At 46.6% G+C, this 25294-nt stretch overlaps 2 protein-coding genes across 7 annotated transcripts in view; one reads left to right on the top strand and one right to left on the bottom strand.

The window, feature by feature from the left end:
* Window positions 1-295: 295 nt before the first annotated feature.
* Window positions 296-2265, bottom strand: H3-3B (H3.3 histone B). The gene is made up of 4 exons (XM_074607713.1): window positions 1994-2265; window positions 1329-1470; window positions 1092-1245; window positions 296-995 (listed from the first exon to the last, which is right to left on the bottom strand). The coding sequence occupies exons 2-4, from the start codon at window positions 1454-1456 to the stop codon at window positions 867-869; spliced, it is 411 nt and encodes a 136-aa protein (XP_074463814.1). The 5' UTR covers window positions 1457-1470; window positions 1994-2265; the 3' UTR covers window positions 296-866.
* A 3479-nt stretch (window positions 2266-5744) lies between these two features.
* Window positions 5745-25294, top strand: part of UNK (unk zinc finger) — a 46083-nt gene continuing 26533 nt past the window's right edge. For 5 of the 6 annotated variants that reach the window (XM_074607527.1, XM_074607524.1, XM_074607526.1 and 2 more), the window contains exons 1-2: window positions 5760-5955; window positions 24244-24453. In XM_074607527.1, the coding sequence (XP_074463628.1) occupies window positions 5858-5955; window positions 24244-24453 (308 nt within the window). In that variant the 5' untranslated portion in view covers window positions 5760-5857. Of the gene's footprint in view, window positions 5956-24243; window positions 24454-25294 lie in introns of all 6 variants that reach the window. The other variant, XM_074607528.1, reaches the window with a different exon arrangement.

Below are 25294 nucleotides of genomic sequence, written 5' to 3'. Positions count from 1 at the left end.
CTGCTAAGCAGATAAGCTTTATTAATTAAGAAAACCCACAAAGGTTATTCCTCCTCTGCCCCATAGCTGCAGGGCTCAGCTCTGCTCACTGGTCAAGACCAACAACTCAAGCTACAGAAAGCCTCCAAAAAAACTCCGAGGGTGGCCACGGCAAGCTCTCCCTTCTCTCAACAGATAAAATTAAGTTGCTGCAGCAGCACTGCAGGACTCCAGGCACCTACTGCTAAAGCTACAGGAGCCAGGAGGAGGAAGCTTCTTCCAGCCCATATAAACCAAATGACAAAGACTCCTCACATGTGAATGTAAAACATTTAATTTAAAAATGTTGACACTACAATATATAAAATAGCTATTATAAATGCACATAGTGTATTCTATAGCTGCCAGGTTTACGTTTTTAGGAAACTGTAAGTTACACTGTGGTTAAGACTTGTAGTTTCACCCTCTGAAAAAGTCCACATTTGATCACAGTGATGTATGGTCAGACTAACAGCCCCAATTGTTAAACACTTGGATCAAGTCATAACCAGTTTTATTGCAAAAGGACCCTGTACACATTTATATCAATTCTAGTACCTTACAAGTTTAGCTACCCAACAAGTCATTAACATACAGAAACATGCATGAGAAGCAAGAAAGATCACCCATCCCTTCTGCATATTAGCAACTTGTCACTCCTGAGCAACAAGGCTCACATCACTGAGGTTTATGTGAACAGTCACTTTTAGCATTCATCCTGAGTGAAAGATGGAATGACTTAAGTACAAATGCAACATATTATAAACAATTTCTTACAAAAAAGTCACAAATTAAAACCAAAGTATTTTACAGAATTTACTACAAAACACCATAAAAACAGCCTTCACTTAAGCCCTCTCCCCCCGTATCCTGCGAGCCAACTGGATATCTTTGGGCATGATGGTGACTCTCTTGGCATGGATGGCGCACAGGTTTGTATCTTCAAACAGACCCACCAGATATGCTTCACTGGCCTCCTGTTTCAAGAGCACAAGAAGAAATGTCGTTAGAAACCCTCAGCGAAGCATGCTCAGCACCGCAAGCGCCAAGGCCCAGCAGGCCGCGAGCAATACCTGCAGCGCACCGATGGCTGCACTCTGGAACCTCAAGTCTGTTTTGAAGTCTTGGGCGATTTCCCTGACCAGCCGCTGGAAGGGCAGCTTGCGAATCAGCAGCTCCGTGGACTTCTGGTAACGACGGATCTCACGGAGGGCGACAGTGCCCGGCCTGGTTGGAGGAGGAAGGAGGGAGCGGGTGAGGCGGGGCAGGGGCTGCGGCAGCGCCGGGCCGTGCCGTGCCGGCGGCCTTACCTGTAGCGGTGAGGCTTCTTCACGCCGCCGGTAGAGGGGGCGCTTTTCCGGGCCGCCTTGGTGGCCAGCTGCTTGCGCGGAGCCTTCCCCCCGGTGGACTTGCGGGCGGTCTGCTTTGTACGGGCCATTTTTCTTCACTTACCTACGGAGAACAGGCAGGCGTGACACGGGGTCCGGCTCTCTCCATCCCCGTGCCAGCACGACCCGCCAGGCCCGGTGATACCGTGTGTCGTGTCGTGCCCTTCCCCCTCCCCTCTACGTCCAATCCCCTCAAGCCCCAGAAGCGGCAGATGTCGGAGAGCTGCCCCCCTCCCCCGCCGCCGAGGCGGGCAGGCGGCCAGCGGCCTCCCCGGGGAGGACAAGGGGGGGAGGAAGGAGGAGTCACGGTTCCCCCCTCCGCCCCCGCTTCGGCGTTCGTGTCCCGGCCGCTCCCCTCCCCGGGGGAAGGGGACTGAGTCACGCCGCCTCCTCCTTCCTCCCGGGCCGCCCCGGGGAGGTGGGGGGGAGGGGTATGGGGGATGGGAACCAGCCGTGACTCAGGGCACGTAGGCAAGGCCCTGCCTGCCCTCCGAGCTCTAGGAGGAATACAGGCCTCCAACAGCCATCCAGCACAGCCATCCACCACCGCCACCCGCCGCGGAACGCGCCCACCACCCGCCACTCACCGCTCGGCGAAGAAGGAAGCACCGGTTGCCGGTACCGCTGCGCACCGAAGCCTGCGCGTCTCCTGCCCCACAGCCGCTCAGCAGCCAACCACCCCCTCACTGCGCCCTCCCCGCCGCGGGGACCCGCGTTTTATAGTGGGGGCGGCACACGGCGCGGTGACCTCACAATGCCTGGAAGCAGCGCGCCGCACCATTGGCCGGGACCTCCGCCGGCGCCGTGGCGTCACGACACACAAAGGCCGTGCTCCGGTTCCTCGGCGCTGATTGGGCGCATGCCCGGACGCTGATTGGTTGTTAAAGTAGGCGCTCGATTGGGTACTGTGGGGCGAGAAGGGGCCAATCGACGGCGGGCGGGCGCTCTGCGTTCTGATTGGACGAAACGGGGCAGGGTTTGGATCCTACCCTTTGTCGCGAAGCTCCACAATGGGAAGTCAATAGGAGCGGGGCTAGCGGCGGCGGGGCGGCTGGCTCCCCCGGGCACCCCCCGCCCGGCCCCGGCCGCCCCCCGACCCGCCCTCCCCCGGGCAGAAAGCGTCTTTCCCGGCCTGCGGTGTGGAGGCGGCTGGCGGGGGACTGCTGCGAGCGGCGAGGGCCGGTCCAGGCCGCGGGGCCGCCCGGGGAGGGGGCCGACGGGTCCCCGTTCTCCCCCGTCCCCCCCGCCCCCAGCGCCACTGCCTCCGCTTCCCCCGGGAGCCGCAGCGCGCAGGCCGCCGAGGGGCGGCAGACCTCGGGCGAGGAGCGGGAGGCTCCGGTTTGGTGGTGGGTCCCTCGGGGCCCGTGTGTTGCCCCCCCCGCCGCCCCCGCCGCGCTCCTGAGTGACAGCGGGGACGAGTGAAGCCCCTCGCAAGGGAAGAGGCAGCGCCTGCGGCGGGTCTCGCCTGTTTTTACCATTGCAGCAGCCTAAGGGAGGCTCGTCACGGGGTTTGGGTGGTCCCTGCTGGGCTGTGACCCCCCCCAAAAAAAAGTCAGAGTCTGACCCCTGGCCCTGTGGTGGCCACGCAGGGGACGAGGCTGCGCCCCTCTGGGTCACCATTCCCTGAGTCCCACCCACTTCGTGGGTTGCCTTCAAACTCCAGCACTAAAGCGAATTGCAAAGTTTCATGGTGACTAAAAATCCAAATTCCATGTTGCCTGTTGGTAGCATCTAGGAAGATAAATAACAAGACTCTCTTTTGGGGGAGATTGCTGCCTTAAGAGTTTATACTTTGTTATATATGACTTTGTCATTGTATTTGTATCTACTGCTGGGAGTGGAGGCAGGTCCCTGCCCCCACAGGAAGGGTACCTGGATCAGGACGAACAGGTCCCAAATGCCCCGCAGTTGTAGTGCGCGGAACATATAGGGAACACAAACAGACGCCTGCCTAAACCACCGCTCCTAAAGGTATCCGTCAGCTCCACGAGCCGGAGCCCAGCTGTAATCATGCAGACTTTGCATGAGGTTTTGCATCCTCCCCGAACACGTAAGTCTCTGGGGCCAACACCCGGCACGGCGGGCAGAGCCGGGATTGCCGCGGCACTGGAGCTCGGCACGTACCCAGCGTGTCTCCCGCTTCCCCGCCTGCCCGGGTAAGTCAAGCAAACGCGCGCCAATATGGTGCGACAGGAGTGTCACGTGTGCCCGGGCCGGGGCTGCCGGAGGGATGTCGTCTGCTGCGCATCTCCTCTGCCTCTGGTCCTCATTTTCAGGTTAATTTCCTTTCTTGTAAAGGAAAATGTTAATTATTTATCAGAGACAGAAAGCTGCATATCAATGGCGTGACTTGGGAGGTGTAGGTAAACAACCATTTGCATTGCACATGTTTTGGAAAATCTGAAGTAAAGAATTCCCCTTTCATCTGAGTCGTTCACGCTTAGGAAGAAGAAATCTAGCAACCTGTTCTGATGGTAACAGCATAGACTTTAAATCTGATAGTTTTAAGAGCGTACTCTGCTGTCACAAAGGCAGGAGCCCGCTCCTTCGTGTTTGTTACCAGGAGCTGAAATACCTTAGATGTTTCCTTTCCCATAGTTTCGCAGTGATGGCTGCTTACGCCTCTAATTTTAGAGATACTTTTGATTTTTTTTGTTCTCTTTGGGATCGGGGAAAAGCTGTGCACCCTCTGGGATGCAACGAACTGAGGGAAAGGTGAACGCGCCAAAGCGGGAGAGCGCAAACGAGCACGTACGAGGACCTGCGCAAAGATGGAAGCAAATGCACCCTGAGCACACGTAGCTGGTGTGTCCTAAATGTTCCTCTGTTGCTTGGCAGAGCGTGAAACAGAAGAAAACTGGAAGAGGAAACAGTGTCACTACCAGATTGTCAATTAAACATCAGTGAGGAAGGATTGGAGTCCCTGGTTTCCAAATCCCTGAGCATGAAGTGCGCGTTGATGGTGTTTTCAGTGTGATTCGTCAACAATTGAAGGTTTTTTTTTCCCGCAGGTTCATCGCTGACAGTGATTTCCTGTTGGGTATACGGGCGTGTATATGTAGATATTAACTGAAATACCTCCACACATACTGACTTATGAAAAGTTGTCCTACTTGACCAAGAGCTGCCTAATTACAGTGCTCCAGCCTCCCGCGGAGGGTTGTTAGATGAATAAGGAGGTATTGATATCCTATGACTTATTCCTGCAAATGCAGGGGAATAAGCTATTAAATTACCCCAGTAAAAGCCTGCCCGCGGTCGGTGCTCAATCAATGTAAATGAGAATTAAAAAAGTTATTTCCCTCCCCAAAACGGCTGCACAGGCAGCGCGCAGACCAGGGCCAAAAGTTTATTATTAACGCCGTTCACCCCGCGCGTGTTGGCAGAGTTAAAAAAAGGTGTTTGCCTTATAAATCCTTGCTGCCCTTTTACCACGCGGCTGGAGGATCCCAGCGAGGGACGCAGTCCTGTGTGGAGCCCGAGAGATCAAAGTCCTATTAAAAGAAGCTCGTATCATTTCCTCCCCGGGAGAGAAGTTAATTTATGGAGGAAGCTCTTCGCATGGGAATTCAGCCACTTCCTTGGACACGGCTTCTTCGGGGGTGTGTGGGGGGGAATTTTCTCCCAGGGGAGGCCTGTGCGATCCTCTGATGACCTGGCATCCTGGGGCCTTTGGTGTCACCTTCTTGGAGGTAGGTTCTCCAGGTGCCTGGCTGGGCCTTCTTCCTCCTCCTCCTTCTCCTCCTCTTCCTCCTCCTCCTATGTTATTCCCAGGCACTTCCTGGCCGGCGTTGTCCCGTGGGTGGGGAAGGCTGCGGAGCCACGACAGATGCCAACACTAAAATAAGCCTTTGGCCAGGACGCCGTGCTCCCGCGTCCATGTTCAGTCCCTGAGGAGGAGGGAAGGGGGGGGGAGGAAGGAAGTGAGGACGCCTGCCACAAATAACTCCCCGTCCTCTCACAGGCCTCCCGGCCCAGCCTCCCCCACGGCCTTCCCTGGAGGGGCCGTGCCTTCCCCAGGGGCTCGGTGCCCTCACCAGCCTCGGGCCTTTCCTCAGGGCCGGCCCCGGTGATGGCGCCTGGCCGCGGACGCCATTCCGCCCCACCGCTCGGGGGCGCTCTGCCGCCCCGCCCCCCACCTCCCCTCGCACTACAAGTCCCGTCGCTCCCCCCCCCCAACCTCCCCGCGCGGCCGGAAGTGCGGGCCGCGCCGCCGCGGGCCGCCTCTGGGAGTTGTAGTCCCGCCGGCCGGAAGCCGCCGCCCCGCCGCCTCCCGCCTTGGCGGAGGGCGGGCGGGCGGCGGGACTACAACTCCCACCCCGCCCCGCGCACCGGGGCGGCAATGGCGGCGGCGGCGCCTGCGCGCGGCGCCCGCCGTGCGGACCGCGCAGAGTGAATAATAAAGGTCTCCTCGGCGGGAGCGGCGGCGGCGGGAGCGGAAGGCAGGAGGCATGTCCAAGGGCCCGGTGGCGGGCGGCCCCGCCGCGGCCGGGCCGGCGAGCGCCGCCAGCGCGCTGCAGGCGCAGCCGGAGAAGCCGCAGCACTACACGTACGTAGCCGGAGCTTCTTCCCCGCCGCCCAGCCCGCCCGCCCGCGCGCCAACACGCGCCTGACGTCAGCGGGCAGCGTGCGGCACGCGCGCACGGAGACCCGCCGCCCAGCCCGCCTCGCACCGGCTGGAACCGGCCCCGACCGGCGCGGGCCGGCGCGACCCGCCTGCGGGGGGGGGGGGGGGAGGGAAGGGGCGGGGGATGAGGGGCTTCCCCCCCTCTCCCGCCGCCCGTGATGCACCGGGGCACCGGCGGCCGCGGCCTCCCCCCGGGGTACGGGGGGCCAGGCCGCTGCGAGGGGGCGGCCGCCATGGTAGCTCCGGCCCCTGCGAGGGGCCGGCCGGCCGGCTGGCTGTCATCGCCGTCCGCTGTGGCTCCCCGCGGCCCAGGCGTGTGTTGCCTCAGGCGTGGAAGTGGCGCTTCGGGGTGTTGAGCTCCTCGCTGGGCTGTCACCCCGGTCCTGCGTCCCCCTCAGAGCTCCCGGAGTGTCTGTGGGCACCTGTGGAGGAGGGAGGTGTCGTGAGGAGATGGGTGCCATGCTGTGTCGCTGCGCCCAAGGACCAAGTCCTTCCCATCCCGTGCCTCGCGTGCAGCCGCTCTGTGAGGGGTGGCTCGAGTGGGCTCCCTCATCCAGGCAGGGGCCTTTGAGACATTGCCCACAGGGACGTTACGGGAGTGTTTTACTCATGGGTGTGAGAAACGTCCCCCCCATCGGAAATGTTACACAGAAATCGCGAGACGTGCTTGTCCTTTTCCCGCCTTTTCTCACACCGCCCGGGTGCGACGTCTCTGTGAAGGAAAGGCGGGCGGTGTGTGTTACCCCTCGGTTGGTATCGCCTCCGTCGCTGGAGACGCTGCCTCAGTGAAGGCTTATTGCTGGAACGTATCCTTCCCGAGCAAAAAATACCATTTCACTGCGTTGTCCCAAGGATGTACACAGCCTCTTGGAGCCTGTGCTGAATGAACTTGGCCTGTGATAAGTTGTCTGGGTTGGAAGCTCTGTTCTTTTGCAATAGGGATAACGGGGTGGATTGAGTGAGTGGTGTCTCTGTGAGGATGGGCTAGCAATGGACGTGTGATGGGGTGCAAATAGGTCAGGTATTCCCTGTCCTCCTTAAAAGAAAAAAGTTTGGGACCATTCTTTGTGAACAAAATACGTGTGCTGAACTGTCAGTCCTTATCATTTTAGGGTGTTGTCCGCATACAGAAAAAAATGTACGAATTACCCGTATCTCTCACTTGTGTTGATGCCCCCACCCAAAATGAGAAGGGCAGGTTCAGAGCGTGGCCTGTATTCTTTTAGTTTGTGTTTTCACAGAGTTGGTGATGAACTTCCCTGCCTTTACACTGTGATACATGGAATAAAAAGAGCTGCAGAAATGCCGAGGCACAGACCCAAACAACCTGTGTGCCCGCTGCAGGGATCACAGGCTATTTCACGTCATCTTCCTTCAGGCTGTTAAGAATACCGGGTCTATGGCAGAATGACGGCTTCTAGGTTCTATGTCTGTCGTGAACATCCTGTTGTCATCTTCAGGGAGCTGGCAACTCACGGCCTTGCAGGTTACTTTATTTGTGGTGGTGTCTAGAATTAAAGTTTGACAGCTTTATAGGAGAAACTGGATGAAGGAGTCTGCTAGGACTGTTGCTGTAGTGGTAAAAGAGGGTACAGGTGGAGTACAGAGGGAGGTGCAGTCACACCAATGACAGAAGCAATTGGTCAAAAACGAAAGGGGGAAAACCTGGATGACAAGGAGATGAGGTAGAGAGATTGTAAGTACACTACATAGAGGAAGACAAAGGTGATAACGTGGCTAAGCATGACTGTGGAAACAAGGATATAACGGATTAGGAAGGAAACAGTGGAAGAAAGAGTTCAAGAAATTGGGAGGAGAAGGAGGAAGATCAGGACCTGGTAGCTGAAAGGGACAGAGGTGGAAAATGGGACAGTGTGGAACAAAGGTGATGGTGCAGTTAATTAGCTTCTTTCCAGTAAGCAAAACATGCATTTTCAGATGGATGCTAAAAATACTTCAGTGAGAACAGTTGCAGAGAAGCTGAATAACCGTACGTGAAGGATGGGTTTGGGGGCTGCCGAGTGCTGACAGCGGGATGTGAGCCATACTTTGCAACTCTTGGATTTGTACACTAGGTCACATCATACTGTAAACCTCCTTCTGATAACATATGGGAACTTATTTGGTGGTCCTTCATGTGAACAAGTTGTATGTTGTCAAAATGTAAATATTTTTGTCTTTTTTTTTTTTTCCCTTAAATATAGTTTGTTTCCATAAAATGACACAAAGGTTACAACTTGTAAACTCAAGTAAGCTTAATTATCTGCATACTTTGCTGTTCCCTGGGGACAGGCAATCTGGTGCTGGGGATCTCTGTCTTGGAAAGTTTTGGTTGTATTCGTTAGGAAATGTTCCGGTTTCTGTATTAGTGTTGATTTCTAAACTCTTGATATTATTTGCATGAGATTTTTGGGTACTTTGAACTGCAGTTCTAGATCCTGTCAGTAAGCCTTTATATTTGTTCTACAAGTACAGCAAAAGAATATCTGGGGGAAAAAAATAGAATTATTGATGGTATTTCACACATTTGGCACTGTTTGCTAGCAGATGAAGAGCCTAAAAAACCCCTTTGATTGTGTCCTCGGCAGCAGTTGCAGCGTACAGGTCGATACTCCTGGAGACCAAGTCATTCTGGTAGACGCCAAACTTTAATTATGAATGGCGTGTTTCTCATCTGGGGATCCGGTATTCCGTTTGTAGAATTCAAGTGAGTGTTGAAATACTCAACAACCGCTGTTGTGTTCTCTCTGGGTTGCTGGATGAGAGGTTTCTGCGTGTGGCTGGTTCCTTGCGATCCCGCGGCTCCCGTAGCAGGATGAGGTCAGTGTGTTCCTCGGACGAGAGGGGTGAGTTGGGCTCGTTTCTGGGGCCCCTGCGGGCTGGCGTGGCTTTGATCTGCTCCGGGCCATGAGCTGTACAGGGGTTAGCTGATTGCTCCTAGTGGGAAGTGGATTTGGTGTGGGTACGCTCTGTCAAACCTCAGTTAAGTATTGACTTTGCACTGTTTCTTAGCTCTGGCTGGCGTGGTTATTTTTGTGCGTATCTATCTCTGTCTTTAATGTTTTATCTACAAATGTGGATAGAGGCCGAGTTCAAAGAAACTGAAAGCAAGTGATCAGTCACCTGGAGTTGTAGATACCGAGTACTGTGGTATAGTTTTGTTTTGGTACAGTCTACCCATTCCACTGTTGCCGTCCTCGTTGGTTTTCAGTCAGACTGGACTCTTTAATTGTGAATTGTAAAGATCGTATCCACTGCTTGGGTGTTTATTGATCTGGCAGAATTTAGATAAGTGAAAGTGGAGCAGTCCTTTGTTCGCTGTGCACTCACCTGAAAGTCAGACAGTTTAATAACTCTGCAGGAAAGCAAACATTTGAGTGAAGATAAATTAACCCATTTAATAAAAAACAAAGAGTGCCTTCATTCTAGCCTATTCAAAACACACATGCTCAAAAGCAGTGTTGAAAATACTCTGATTTAGGTGATAAACTCTTTGGGACGCAGATTTGTTGGGTATAACCCAGATCATCGCTACTCAAGATAATTCTCTTGAGTGTGCCTCTGAAATATGAGCAGCCGTCCTGTAAATAAAATTCAGGTTTCTGTCACCCCACAGGCTCTACCCTCACTTGAGCTCTAGACCAAGATGCCTGGGAGAGCATCCTGTCCTCCTAACAGCAAGATAAGCCTTGCGGTTATGCCTTTGCACCATAAAAGACACAAAACTTGTCCTTCCTTTTGCACGAGGGGAGGATTGTGGGAAATTCCTGAAAGATTAGTACCCTGTAAGTAATGCTAGAACTGCATCCGCTCGACTGTTCGCGCTGTCGTGTTAGCGACTGCTGGCTTGCACTGGCCCAAGCTTTATCTTGCAACCACTTTGATGCCAGCCATTTAGAGGTGGAAGGACTAGTGCACTTGAGTGAAGGGCATTTTAAGTGGGGATGAAAATCATGTTGGTGCAATGCTTTAGTTACAGCTCAAATCATAGACATTTTTTGTATCTGCATATTTCTGGGTAGTGCCTTGTCTGGTGGTTTCTCAACCTTAAATAGGAACTCTGATTAGGACAACGATAGAAATACTGGTGAAGAAATAAAAAAGGCAAGATCATAGGTGGACTTGGATTTCAATAAAGAGCTTGCACGCACAGTCTTATTTATCTTAAAATCTTATGTTTAAATTCTTACTCAAAACCAATGGCATGCAAAAATGCACCTTGAAGCATTTGTAGTAGCAAGAGAGTAATCCTTATCTTCTTATCAGTGGATAGTGCCTTATCGCTGGCAGGGCGAACACAGCATGTCTGATCTCAAATGTGCAGACTAGCTGTCTGTGGAAAGAAAACCAGAAACCAGATGTGTAGCTAATGCGTTTTCAGAGTTGTTGCTTTTTTTGTAAGTGGCTTACTCTTGTAGGACCCTTAGCATTTGTCTGCATGGTCTGTTGGATTATACTTCTGATGTGCTTGAATTGGGTGGTCTTCACAACCTGGCAAATACATTTCAGCTTTTGAAATGGTTTTTAGAAACCTTTCGTGTTCTTTTTAAACCATCAGAACTCTTAAAATAGCAAACCGTTGCCCTAATTCTGCTTTGGTTTTACTGGTGACAACCCTTAGATCAATAAGCTGATATGGACTTATACAAAAATAGAAACTAGCCCTGTTGTTTAAACAAAAAACCAAAACCAACCAACCAAAAAAAACCAAAACAAACAAAACCCCCCACAAACAACCCAGGAAACAACAACAACAACAACCCGCATGTGTTTTTAGGTTTCAGATTTGGTAATAACTTTGGAGATAGGTAGGAAAACACAGAATAAGTCAATACTACTAAACCAGGGATTTACCAGCAGTCTACTACATCCTTACCTGTAAATGTCAGCTTATCAGTCAAGTATAAGCTGGTTATTGTTGCTATTTTTTAAGTCTTGTGTGAACTTCACTGAATACAAGTCCATTGCAAGCTGTTATTAGGAAGTGTGAATAGTTACAGGAAGTTGGAAATATAAAGTACTGGAGTGTGAACAGGAAGGGCTGCCTTCGCAGTATGTGCTTACCACCGAATACATACCACTGAAAAATAACACTCTAGATTTTATGGTTCTTCAAAGGCTGAGTGGTGAAAGCCTCCAGCTTGAGAGATGGGCTCAGCACAGGCTCCGTGTGGGGCTGCGCTGTCCTGCTGATCAATGTACGTGTGTGTTGAGGCCATAAGGTATTTCTCCCTTGTCTCAAAGTGGGACTGGAGCTGTGGTTTACTTGCTATGTTTTCACTTAATAAGCGAGTATTTTTAGATACCAAAAGTGTCATGGAGTTCACATACAGGTAACTGCTGTGTAAGTGGCATATAAATATTTTGCAGAGTGAAAGGCTTTGTGTACTGCTTTGATGTTTTCAGAATTAGTTTTGATCTGGCTAGGCTTGGTATTTCAAAAATCCAAAACTCTGTGAAAGAGGAGAGGGATCCAGTCACACAGAATTATTCCAACTTGGAAAACAGTTCTTTCAATTTTTTTATTTAAAAAAAAAGTATTATTTTTATACACTGCTTACGCGAGAATATAGGATAACTTTTTGTGGCAGAGGAAACAAAATTAATAGTTCTTTTAGAAAACCTCAGAGCTTACAATTATATCCATTTTTCTCATGTTGTAGGTTTATGTGTTGTCTATCTTTTTTATATTGTGTGGTGGCTTTATTTTAAGGAAAAGTCTGTTGGACTTCAGTATTTTATTATTGTTAGATCTATTCTTTTTATCAGAATAAGACTTTTTCTAACTTCTATGAGCATCTGAAATGTTCAGCCTTCTTGTTACAAAGGGTCTGACCAATGTCCCCCAGAAAATTTCCTTGCGGAGCATGAAAGCGTTTCTGCCTTGCTGTTTGCTGGATGTTGCCGCCCCTGTACAGCGTGGCGGGAGGGGATGTGTCAGTCCATCAGTTAATCACGCTTATTGTGTAGCGTATTAGCATGAGCTAACTGTCACTGCTAGACTGTATTAATACACCGGGCTGTGAACTGGGGCAGCCGGAGAGCAGGCACGTGATCCCTTCTGTTAACCCTGTTATAAGGAGCTATAATTTCGAAGAGGGGAGCAAAATAAAGAGCTGGAGCAATAATGTCTTAAATTGCTGTGTCGAGGCTCGTGAGAACCTGTTTGTCAGGACCCTAAGAGCATGTTCATTTTCAGGGGATGCCGAGGTGGTGTTTTGTTCCTGCCGTTAACTTTTTGCTTTTTAAAAACTTTATAAATCTTTTTGAAAGCACAAGAGACAGGGCTGAAAGAGATTGTGAGAAGTTACCTGGTCCGTCCCTTTGCCTAACGGAATCACCGACATCTAAAGTATTTCTATGAAATTTTTTTGCCCAATTGTTGTTGCTTTTTTCATATTGTGTCAGTTATTTTCCTTCTTAAAAACTCCTTAAACTAGATTTTGGTGAAATTGTGGGCTTTATTGAGAGATAGTTTGTCTTCTGTATCAGGTCAATCAAAAGCCTTACCAGAAGGGTACGTGAGGAGATGCTAAAAGGCTTCTGCTTTCTCAAACTCCACCTAGTGATGACGGCCAATTTAGATGCTTGTGATAATTTTCTTGACAATCTCCGTCTTGTGTATTTTGATCAGTGCTTGATGCAGTTAATACCAGTTTGACATTTGAAATATCAGTTGGAATGAATGTTCCCTTAAGATGAATACCAACAATTTCTTTTCTTTTTAGCTTTGTTGTAAGCTGTCTTCTGACTCATACACTCTCACCCTGCCCCAGTGTTCATTCAGGTTTACAAGGTTATTGTTACAACAATAAAAGTTACACGTTTTCTTTGAAAGAAATATTTCAGTTTTAAGTGCTAAAGTGCAGTGATGGCAATAAAAGTGCCAGCTCACCGAAATGCTTGATACTGGCCTGATTCTTATATCTTATTAAAAAGTCAGACATTTAATATAGTTGTCAGAACGCTGACAGAAGAGGAACTTATACTGAGCTTGTGGTCAGACAAGAAAAATCTTAGGCCATCCTTAGCTATCTGTTGGTCAAAACCAGCAAATACGTTTCAGTAGAGCATATCAGCTTATTAAGAATGATGGCATTGTTAATTACAGTTAAGAAATTAAGGCTGGATTGCTCTTTATCATCGTATGCCTAGAACTTCCTTCGATTAACCAGCAGTCGTGCACATATGGAAAGAGAAATAGTTTCTTGAAACTTTACCTGACAAATATCTGCAAAAATCTGAATTAATTAAAGTCAATATTGTTTTACTTGTTAGCCTTCATCTTCAGCGTGTCGCCACAGTTCAAAAAGAAGCCGTCAATTCACACCCAATATGCTCAGAGGTGATTTTTCTCCTCCAGCTTTCAATAGACTGTGAGCTTTCATTAATAGCACTTGAACGTTACCATCATAGCAGAAACAAAAACAGCAGATGCCTCAGGGCAATTGTGCAGCTTTACAGCAACAACAAAAAATATTGTTTGCACGTTTAAGATATCTTGAGAGTGACACCAGATTTGTTCATGTATTGATTAGTCCAAATGGAAAACGAGAAGCTGTGGTGTAGCCTGGGATTTATTTGACTGCTTTCCCCTTGGTGGAGAGCTGGTACGCATCCCGATGACAGCGTACCTGCTTGAAACAGTCTGGTGTGGGGTCCTATAATGGTTCTTCTTTGGACCAACTTATCTGTGTGTGTAGGACTCTTATTCTGAGGTCTGCCTGCCTTATGGAGTGTCGAAAGGGTCTGCTAGGCTGTAGCAGACACAGATGAAGTCTGATTTGAGTGCTGAATGGAAAAGAAAATCGATTGAATGGGTAACATTGATTGTTCAAAGTCAACCAGTAAGAGTTGGCTTTTATCTTTGCGCTGGCACGTGTGTTATGGGATGCAGGTTCATGCTTGTTAGATAATCACCGTGTTTTGTTTCAAACTCATGACAGAAAATGTCTGTTCACAAATGTAAGTCTTTCCAAAGAGGCTGCTGCAAATCTGGTTGGCATTTAACATGAGAAGAAGCAGATGCCATTTCATTTTCAAATGTAGATTGGTCTGGATGAGAGCACTACAGATCCGTCACTTCTTGTGGATTTTTGGTTTTCTGTTTTTTGGTCCAATGTAAGTACAGACCTTCAAACAGTTCACATACTGTCTTAAAAGTGCTGTGAGTATGGAGCTGCAATTGATCTACGAGCCGTTTGGTAAATCACGAGGGTTCTCGGCGTGGTTGGGAGAAGGAAGGTTACTGTGCTCTATTTCTGAAGCACCTCTTGCGAGACAAGATGTTGAAGGTTAGCTGCATAAAAATGCTCATAAAAATCTGTAACTGAAACCCTGAGCTATGTAATGGCTTGTATGGAAATAATATTTTTCTGAATTAGCCTTTATGAATTCTTGCATGTGGGATGTTTTGTTTTAGGGAACTAGCAGAGTGAGTAACGCAAGTTTTAAAACAGCCCAGCCCTGTTCCCAGCCTTCACTAGTGTTTCTACAGTTGCTATCCCTGGGTAGGCTTTATTAGTGGTTGAATTGATGGTGAGAGAAGTACAGTGTGGAAAAACTTTACTGGAAGCTGGAACTTTAATTTTTACAGCCCAGGACATCAGTGTGTTACTCAGACCTTAATTCATTGTCTGATGTGTGTTAAGTCCATTTGAACTCTACCTTTCTGCAGACGTTCTCCACATGTCTAAGGCTACAAACACTAACGCTAGGATAAAGCATCGTCTATCCGATCCAGTTAACGTAAGATAGAACAAATTATCTGGATATAAGCTGAATAAATGCCCTTAATAGACGAACCTGTGAATGGATGTTTTTGCGATGTAATTAGTAGTAAAATATTTAACTGCTCATATTTGAGCACATGTCGATGTATTGTGCTGACAGTTGAACGGGGTATAAACCTTCAACAGTGTACAGCTGTCTGGATGAAACAAGCTCCGGTATTTTCATTGAAACAGTTAGGCTCAACCCACGTGTTACTGAAAAATAATTATTTCAATATGATCTGTTTTCATAGACTCGGCACTTACACAGGTGCTGTAGGAAAGGATTAATGGCAACTAAATAGTTCGTAGAGTAGAAACCAAGCCAGAGAGTGATGAGGGTTATCTCGACTGGGGTGATCCGTGTTTGAAAACAGGGAGGTGTACTTTAGGGACAGCTGTGTTGTTTATGTGAACTAGCCGTGTCAAATTGAAAATATGTCATTTAAACTTGGAAAAAATTGCCTGTGTTTTTAAAACATTGCACAAACTGTCTAAACGCTTAGTTAATTTTGAGGGCATGTCAAGTAATACGTATTCATGGCCAACTAATTTGGGGAAAAAGGAGATCAAACCCAAGGAAATGTAAATGTAAACTCAAGACTTTATGCAGAGTTCTGGATCCTGCTGAACGGCTTTTAATGAAATGTCGTGCAGTTAAATGTTTGCATATACCTGTGCTTGGATTGTTTTAATTAAAAAGGTGAAAGCTCTGTGTAAACAAACAGTTATGTTTAAGATGGATTTTATTGTTATGGTTTGGCCATATATATTTCATGGTCCACTGATGCAACAAGTTTATGCCTTTTAAAGAGAGCACACCGCCAAAAAACTGACTCAAATTGTTTTATTTGTTGGGTTTGAATGACACAACTCGATGTATGCCAAGCCGACGGGATGCACGGCTTGAGGGGAGTCAGAACAAGCACCTCCTTTCCCCCGACAGCTGCAGACTGTAACACAATTGGAAGTCAGCAGAGTTTGCGTCTTGGCTGGTGATATATGTTCATTTTATTGAGTTAGCTCCAATTTGAAAGCCTTGATTTTCTTACCTCATCAAGACCAGAGCGTTGGTGAGGTACTTAGCTACATACAACATGGGATTTCTCTTAAAACAAAGCCATTTTTGCTATAACTCTGGAAACTAAAAAATGTTTGCCTGGAACTGGCGCGAGGCTGTCTCACCGTGATGTGCTGGCACCATGCCGTAGCGTCTCTCTTCATTTTTCCTTTATTTTTCAGTGTAGACAAGACACAACTGTTTGTGTCTGACGTTTTCCTTCTCATTGAAAAATGTCCCCATCATTTCTGATAGTTGCCAACGCATGTTAATTTTAGCATGGACTTTTGCAGTCACTCAAAGTTCTTATCTCTGAAGTATGGGTAGAAGATAGTTCTTTCCTCGCAGCTGAACTGAATTAGTTGCATTGTTGTGCACCCCATGATCTGCTTTGAGATCCAGAAATAGAGTTACAGCAGGGATCAGGTTACTGTTGAATATGACTATTGTACTTGTTGATGCGCTATCCTTAGCTTTCTGTAATCTAGCAGTTTGTGCTTTAGCTTCTGCAGCACACACTATCCTTTAGCATTTGTTTGGAAGCTTCCAGCTCAACTTTACTTACCGAATTGATCAGATGCCTAGAAAAAGGAAAACTTGGAAGTGCTGCCTACCTATTTCTGTATTGAAAAGTGTGGGAGCCATGGGCTATGGATGTGAGCAGTTGTCTTTGCGATCACTAAGGTACACCATGACTTATATGAACCCTTAAACCAAAAAAAACCACCTCCACAACCAAACAAGCCCAAGTCTATGCATCTGCAATAAGTCTCTCCAACTCTCACTTTCTTTATTTGCCCTTAGACTGACATTATTGTCAAGCTCTAATGGAGAAGGGGAAATCTAACAGCTTTAAAATCGCACGGTGCTGTCTGCTGTGTGACCTTTTTCCAGTTGATGGTTCAATTTATTTAGGTGATAAAGAAAACACTGAGGCATGTGAAGTCTATCTTCCTGACAGATGTGAGCTTACTGAAACTTTTTCCTCATCCTTTTCTCCTTCTCCACGTTCACAGCCAGCCTTTTGTTTTTCTAAAGTGATCCATATATTTTTCTTGGAGGTTTAAATGCTTTCTAATCTTTTCAGGGTTTACAAAACTGCACCTGGCTGCTGGCAGTATGGAAAGGCAAATAGACTGATAGTTGTTGAGATGTATCAAGAGAGATGTTTGCATTTTGTGTCAAGTGATGCAAAGTGTATGCAAAAGCCTTGGTGTGAAGCGTGAGGGTTTGGTCGGGTCTCTGAGGTTATTTACAAAAATACCATTACATATGGAAAATGAGAAATATCCAGTCGCGGTGAGCCACAGTAACCAATAAAGATTACTGGTAGAACATGGTCAGAACATTCCCTGAAATCAAGATGAAAACCTTCAAGGTTGTCGTTGAAAGTGTTTGTTACTGTTTGATATTCAGCAGTGATTCGTGTGAGGCTCTGTTTCAATATTAGATGACATCTGCCAGTAAGTAAAATATATTGTTTATTGAAACAGACTTGTCCTAACTACTGCTCTTACTAGACGGATGTTAGACATTTCCTTGCCGAGGTTTAGGCAGGCTGCAAACCAGGCTGCTGGTAGCCTGCAGCTGTCGGCAAGGGATTTGGTTGCCTTGTGCCCACCCCTGGGAACAAGGTACTGCAACTCCTATGAAGTTGGATTGTTTATTTCACTTTTTTCTCCCAAATCCCAAGAAATCTTGGGAATTGAAGGCTATGTTCCCTGTCAGGAAGCCTGCTTTGCATTGAAATGCCAGCATTTTATAAGATGCCGTGGGAATGCTGGTTTCAACCCCTTTTTCCCAAAGGGTTTGGACTCCGTGGTGACTGGAAGCAATAAAAGCCCCAAGGTAGGCAACCTGCCGAACTCCCTGCTACACTGAGAGATTCCTTAAAAAGCCCAACCTTCTAGTAGCCCTGTTGATTTGCTAAGAGATGTGTAAGGGTGTTACAGGGAATTGTCACCGCAGAGAAACTGAATAGCTGTTAACAGAATATCCGTTCCGGACTAACTATTTTGGAACAACACTATTCTTTAAATCTCCATTTCATTTTTTTTCCTTCTTACTCTGGAATATCCTCTTTGTCCTAAAAGCAAAAACTCCTGAGCAATGTCAGAGCTGCATATCGTAGGTTTTCTCTTTGCTTTTCAGTAATGATATGTTAAACGAAAGGTGCATTAGTAGGATTTTTATTGAGTATCCTGTTGGAATAAGTAGATTCTGTCATGCACCACTGACTCATTTCAATTGGAATACCACAGTTCAGTAAAAGAAAATAATTGAGTCATGGGTTTCTTACTTAAAGTGTGTCTGATATCATCTTCTGCAATAAAATTTTATGAGGGTGAAATGAATTTAGAGCGCTGATTAAATATGGGCAGCTCTCTTCCTCTTGTGTTGGGGTGGCTCTTTGAGCTTAAGAAGAAAACAGCAGTTTTGAAAATATTTTCAATAGATAGATAAGCATTATTGAATTAGAAACATTTATATCTACAGTTAGATATTTTCTCCTGGGTTTTGCAGTGCTGCCTGCTTTCCAGGCAGTCTGTTGGGTAAACACACCCTGGTTTACTTCAGATAATTTTGTGCTAGCTCAAAACACTAATTTAAAAGCTAAGCTGATGATTTCTTAATTTTTATTTTTTTCTCTCACCTAAACTAAATTAGAAAAACTTTCTCCAGCGTGCTGTCTGGACAGATTGGTGCCAATGGGAGCTGATGAGCAGCTGAGAGCAGTGACCTCTGTCATTCAGGCTGCAATATTCAGGAAGGATGTCTGTCTACAAGTGAGGTGAACTGGGACCACCTGAAACCTCACACAGAAGTCTATGGCCTCATGCAGTCTTGTCTGAAACAGCAGGACATGACAGATACAAAAGTGCCAGCAAAAGTCGCCTGTATTCCTGTGTGCTCTTGTGCCGATGAAATATCCTTGCCGGCATGATCCTCTGCTGAGAGAAGGCAGACAGGACTAAAATAAATGGTAGTGGCAGCAGAGCATTTTTTTTTCCTGATATCTGAAATCTTATCAGGAACTTAAGCCTTCGTTTAACAACAAAACAAAAAAAACCCAAACACTTTATTTGTAGCTTTCTTGGTTAGATTTGTCTCTGTGGGCTCTCTTGGATGGTGGCTAATACTAAGAATCTTTGTACAGCCCTGACCTAGTAATTCCTAATATTAGTGCTAATAATAAATCAAAGGCTGGACTTTACAGAAGTGACCAGAGCCTCTGCTGTCTGAACGTGCTTTCTCGTGAGTTAGTGCCTTCTCTTGAGTTAGCTTTCTCGTGACCAAGGAGCAGCTGCAGGGCTGGAGCCCCTCTGACAGTGGGCAGTGCTTTGAGCGTGCTCTTGCCCACTGGTGTAAAAGGTGTCCGTAGTTCACACTGCTCTAACCCTAGATAAACAGCGCTGGTACCAATCACTTAACGCGGGCACTTTACTACGGGTGCTGTAGCATAGTTTCATGGGTGTAAACACACACCCACATACATGTGAAATCTAGATGAGAGTGGTGTTAGATCTCACTATTGTCCTACATTTACAGACAGTGACTTAGTCGGGATTAGCCAAACAATTATCTAATGGTTTTCTCTCTGATGCCGTACTGCTGCAGAAGATTCAGATCCTGTTTATGAGCCTCCACGTTCTCTTTGGGCCCGAAAGGAGTTTTCGCAGAAAGGGGATTGACTGGGAGGAGCAAGGAAGGCTGCGAAGGAAAGGAGCTCGTCTTGGGGCCTACGTTAAGATTTCAAATAGCGCAGGGGGTGTCGGAGGCAAAGGAGGGCCCGGCCTTGTGTTATGAGAGCAACAAGAGTTTGGTATTGTTTCCGCCCCCCCAGTCTTCCTGGTTCCTCTGTTACAAAGCAGAGACTTCTCTCTTGGCGTCAGTGTGCGTCTCCCAGTGATTTCAGGGAGCTTTGGGTAAGGCTTTTAATGAGGAATTTAGAGCTCAGCTGTCTTCGTGCATTACCGGCACATTTTCCTGAATTGAGCTCACGCCACTGCATGTATGACTTATGTCAAGTTTGGCAGGAAGTTTGCAGCCCTGGAACAGGCTATGGCTGCAGGTATCCTCCCGTGCTGAGCTGCGTGAGTGCACCGGGTGTGAACAGAGCCAAACCAGTAGAGCTGCAGCAAAGTAAGAAATCTCTGCAGCAGTGGGCAATGAATTGACCAGGACAAGGCTGCAATTGTTGAGTTTAAAAACGAAGCTTCTAGGTTAGAGTTTCTTCTTGGCTTCTCTCTCTCTCTCTTTTTTTTTTTTTTTTTAACTCCTCCTTTTTAGGTTTGATTATTTTTGGTGGTGGTGTTTGGAAATACAATTTTTTTTTTTCTTTTTTCCCCCCTACCCCGCTCATCTTTTTTTCCTGCAGCTCCCAAAGCAGTTTGCGGCTGATTCCTCCGGGGCAGAGGGGGAACTAGCTGCAATGACTAGTTGCAGATGTAAACACTTGCAGCCCTGCCCTGGGGAGTCGAGCTGCTACTGGCAATTAAAGGCAGGTAGCAGTGCCCGCGCTAGCGTAAATTCTTGCGGACAGTAATTACTGCCCCTTCCCGCAGCCCACCCCAGAGGAAGTGGAACTTCAGTGAAGTAGCATTGGGTTTTTTCTAATTCTTTGCTGCTGCTGTCAGTCCCTTGGAGTTCCCAAAGCTTAAGTCTAAGAACCTCTCGTCTTCCTAGTGAAATAAGCTTTCATTTCCAGTAGCGTCCATCCTGTTCAGCAGCAAGTTCAGTTCAGCCTGGGGACTTTGCTCTGCATTGTTCTGTCCGGTCTTGTCCTATTTGTTTAGAATTGCATTTGTCTTTGTTTAGTAGAACTCATAAATGATAACATTTCCTCCAGGAATGCGGGTGTTGCTGTTGATGTTAATGTAGTATCAGAAGAAGACCGTGGTACGTGCTTTGCACTTTTAAAAAAAATCGTATGGGTTTGAAAATATGACATATACACAAATACAAAAGAAAATGCATGTAAAGCAGACCAACACAAACTAAGTAGTTTAACTTTTTTTTTTTAAATAAATATAAAAGTAACCCCTATATAAAATGGGGGTAATAATTCTTCTGCCACTCATGTGGGGACTGTAGCGTTTCCTGAGATCTTTAGAGAGGAGTTGAGAAATGTAAGTTATCATTGCTGGATTTCCTCTTCCTGTACAGGCACAGTGTTTGGCTGACACGCTGTGAAATATGTACCAGTTATCAACATGTTTTCAGTTTCAAGGGTCGTTCAAAAATTCCTTTTCTCAGCTGTTCTGGGGAAAAAGAAAAAAACGTATAGAGACCATTGACACCAGAAGAATCTGTCATGACAGTGTTTTCTGCGTTTCTGTTTAGAGCCTTTGCAAAAAGGCTACTGAAATATTAATAGCTTTCCGCTTTGTGAGCCATCACATTGCGGTAGTGCGGTCTGTGTATCCTTTCTATGTTCCCAAAACACATGTGGTTTAGATGCCTTTCATATATTTTAATACAAAGTGGCTGGTTGAGTGGTACATGTTCTCCCAGAGGAGCCAAAAATCGCTTCATGGATCAAGAAAATAAAGGGCTATAAAGCAATTTACCATTCGGGCTATTGTGGAGGAGAGTGATTTAAAACGCTGTAGTGGCTTGAAAAAAAGAAAAACCCAAAGCAGTGATTGAAAGGCTTGAAATGACTCAGTTAATGTGACAACTCTCCTTTCCCTCTGACGGGTCCGTTGCAGAGGTGATCATGCACAGTTCATGTGTCGTGCGGAGCTCACTGGTACCTGTTTGCAGGACTTGCTTTGAAATTAAGAGTGAGAGATCATTTATTTAATAGACAGCATTAAAGAATGAGTTTCTGATGAAGCAAGTTAGGTGTTAAACACTTTTCAGGTGAACCATTTACTTATGTAATTATCTCTCATTTACATTATAATAAATGTTTCTCCGGGGAATTTAGCCAATCATGAAATGCAATTAATTTTCAAATGCTCTTCAGCAACAATTGACACTCCAGAGACCAAAATCCCTAGTCAGTGTGTACGTTTTTAAACTCTCCTGCTAAAGGGAAGCTGTTTCAGCTTGGTTGATAGTGCAGTTGTTAAATTTTAGGGTTTTTTTTAACAGCATTTCATACACACCTATCACTATAAGTCTGGAGTGCTGGGCTTGATACCCAGGTTGTGTAGGCCTGATATATCTCCCCTTCGTTTCCAGAGCATGGAAGTGGTTCGGGATGCTGTTCTTCAGATTAAGCCCAGGATTCATTTCAGTGAAGATGGAAGAGTTTCGATGCTCTTGGTTTCTATCGCCGGCTCCGATTGTTGTATGATACTGGCCAGGGCATGTAGCCAGCTGTTTTGCAGTTTCTCCCTGTGTAAAATGGGAGTAATATAAACCTCATGTCTCTGAGGTGTACGTGGAGACGTTATGGGTGGAAGGGTCTGGTTGGTGACTGCGTAGTATCTCCGGACAGCAGACTTAAGTATCGTGCTGCTTAAGTTTACTTGATTCACTTTCTAACCTAAATGTTATAGTCACTTTTGTTCTAGGTCTTATTAGTGTGTTGATAAGATAAAATAATCTGTGGAATTCCACGTTTTACAACTGTACTTGGTCCAACAGCTTAGAAAGCTTTTCAAGAATGGATTAATTTTACTGCGGCATTCAGTTTTCAGAGGCATTGCTGCTGTGGCTGGAGCAGGGATCTCCATTTGAATGGAGTCGGCTTTTTAAAAGCGAAAAGGATCAGAGTGATTTGTTAGCCCTCACCTACTCCAAACAGACCAGTTTCTGCAGCTGGCTCCGGTTTTTCTGATCTTAAGCCGTGGGCCCCAATGCAGATACTGTTCCGGCCACGCTGGATTGCAGGGGACAGATGGGCTGGGGTTGCAAAGGGCTCACAGCGGCTGCGGAGCCTCTCCAGCCCCGAGCGTTCGCCGAGCAGGAGCAGTGGAACCTGCAAGTCTCACGTATTTGGAGGCTGAAGAGGAGGAAGAGCTTTTATCCTTTCATGCTTGCAAAATCCAAAGTAGGAAAGCTCTTGCCAGTGATATTCTCTTTTCGTAGCAAACAAATAAAACCACTTTGGTTGAATTTGTGCATTTTCCTGAGGCTTTCTCTTCAGCCAGGGGCAAAAAGGAAAGGAGGCTTTATTTACAGATGTTGCTTTCAGAATGAATCTTGCATGATATTATCTGTAAATGCGTCTTTGGGCATTAGACATCTTTCCATTTATTTAGAAACGTGATAGAAAGATCGTCTGATACGGGAATGAATACTTGACAAATTCCTATACTCTGTTTTGTTGCCTGGAGTATACGTATGCAGTTTAAAAGGAGCCCATACCTGTTGTTAGATCATCCTGTTGCACTTTGAGTTTGACCAACAAATTTTGTTACTCGCTGTTTAAACTGACTTTTAAACACAAGAGACCGGAACGTGACTTGTGGGAGGCAGTTCCCCACAGCTGCTTGCTCTGGGCTGGCTGGGATGTTCTTGGAGGTGTCTCTGAGACCCAACCCAGTGGGATTCGGGTCTGAGCTACTCGAACTGTTCGTATGTTCCCTATGAATACAGGGCAGCTACTGGGTTTCGGGCAGTGTGGATTTTGTAAGCACCTACACACAGATCACAGTTAGATCATTATGTTGATCTAAACCATTTTGTAATCCTCTACAATCTGGGTTTAGAGGCTGTTATTAGTGTCACAAATAAAAGCTTGTGCCTTCTTTAGTTCTCGGGATAAAAGAAGACACGTACTTTCAGAGAATTACATATTAAAATTAAAGCAACATAAACATGCAGGAATTTGAGGATAGTTATCCCACTTTTCAAGACTGAGTCCTGAATTCACAAGATTGCAAGAGAAATTGATTAATTTTAATTTCATAGTTGACTGTGTACTGAAGAAGCCAAGTTAAACCAGGAGGACAAGGCATGAAGGAGTCTTTTAAAAATCTCTCTCAGTAACTTGAAGCTTCAGACATGGCTACAAGGAAGTGTATTTGGTGGTTTGTTTTTTTTTTTTTTTTTTTTTTTTAACTGAACATATTTTCTCCTTTTGCCCAGATAGATCTCAGATTTAGAGATAGAATGGATAAAAAGGTACTTCAGAGTTTCTTACAAACTATTTTCTAATGTCATGAAAAGCCTCTTTTCTCCAAAATGATTCCGAAAGGCACAATAGAAAGTGGTTTCAGCTATTGTTAGCATTGATGTTTGTGGCCTGGTAACTGATACCTTCCCGTTACAGACAACCAGCAGGTTCCAGGGGAGGGTGTGGGAAGGATAGCAGGCAGGTCGGTGGTGGATGCGGATCGGGTTGGCCTGGGCTCTGCGGGGTGATTGGATATTGCCTCTGACCAGCATCCCGGTCCTAATCTCCTGTTGGATTTCCTCCTGCAGTTACCTGAAGGAGTTCCGCACGGAGCAGTGTCCCCTTTTCGTGCAGCACAAGTGCACTCAGCACCGGCCCTACACTTGCTTCCACTGGCACTTTGTCAACCAGCGTCGTCGCAGATCTATCCGCCGCCGGGATGGTACATTTAACTACAGCCCTGACATTTACTGTACCAAGTATGACGAGACCACAGGAATCTGCCCAGAAGGAGATGAGTAAGTAAAGGCTGCACCCTGCTTTTCAGGCATTAGGCTTTTGGGATCGGTCCAGGTGATGATTCCAGCCAGTTCTTGTAGAGATGAGGCAAGTCAGCAGTAAAGCAGCTTTGTAACATACATAACATGAGAACAGATGTAAAAATCTGTAATAGCAGCCCCTGTGCTCCAGGCCTGTGGCAGAGATGATGCTAAGGGTGACTTAGATGGGAATTCAGCTCTTGCATTGTTCACTGTCCTCATGAGCCTTGGCATCTTCAGCAAAGTTGAGGTGGGAAAAACAGCTCACTGATGAATGGACTGGGAAAGACTCTGTTCCCAGAAGTCCCTGACTGTCAAATAATAGGTCTTAGTTACTAGCAAGGTAGCTTCGTTTTTAACAGATTGCTGAAAGAGGAGACTCTGTCCTCTAGTCTACCCCCTGAATTATCTGTCCGCAGCTTTTTAAATCATACTGGTTACTTGCCAGTTTATTTTGTCTTGCTGAACTTTTAAGAAGCCAGTAGGGAAATGGCAGGTACCCAGAATAAGGCAACATAACAAAGAGTTTGTTTTATTGGGACTTCTTCCCACACGATTGCAGTATGTTTAACTGGAGCAGAGATGGATGTGGCAGGCTCCATCAATTAAAGGGTTAACCCAGTAACAGAACTTCAGCCACGTGACAGATATGGAAGAATAAATAGTGTAGCCAAACTGTGGTCAAACACAAGGAGTGCTTTATATAGATATGCTATAGAAAGATGGAATTTCAGTTCCCTTTCATGGTGCCAGTATAAACACAAAGAAAAATGCTATTTATCGGGAAAACAACATTTTTATTTTTTTTTTTTTTTTACCC

This window comes from Larus michahellis, chromosome 14 (genome assembly GCF_964199755.1).
Source record: "Larus michahellis chromosome 14, bLarMic1.1, whole genome shotgun sequence".
Taxonomy (NCBI): domain Eukaryota; kingdom Metazoa; phylum Chordata; class Aves; order Charadriiformes; family Laridae; genus Larus; species Larus michahellis.
Note: the sequence above shows the minus strand (reverse complement) of the source record. Positions and strands in the feature narration are given on the sequence as shown.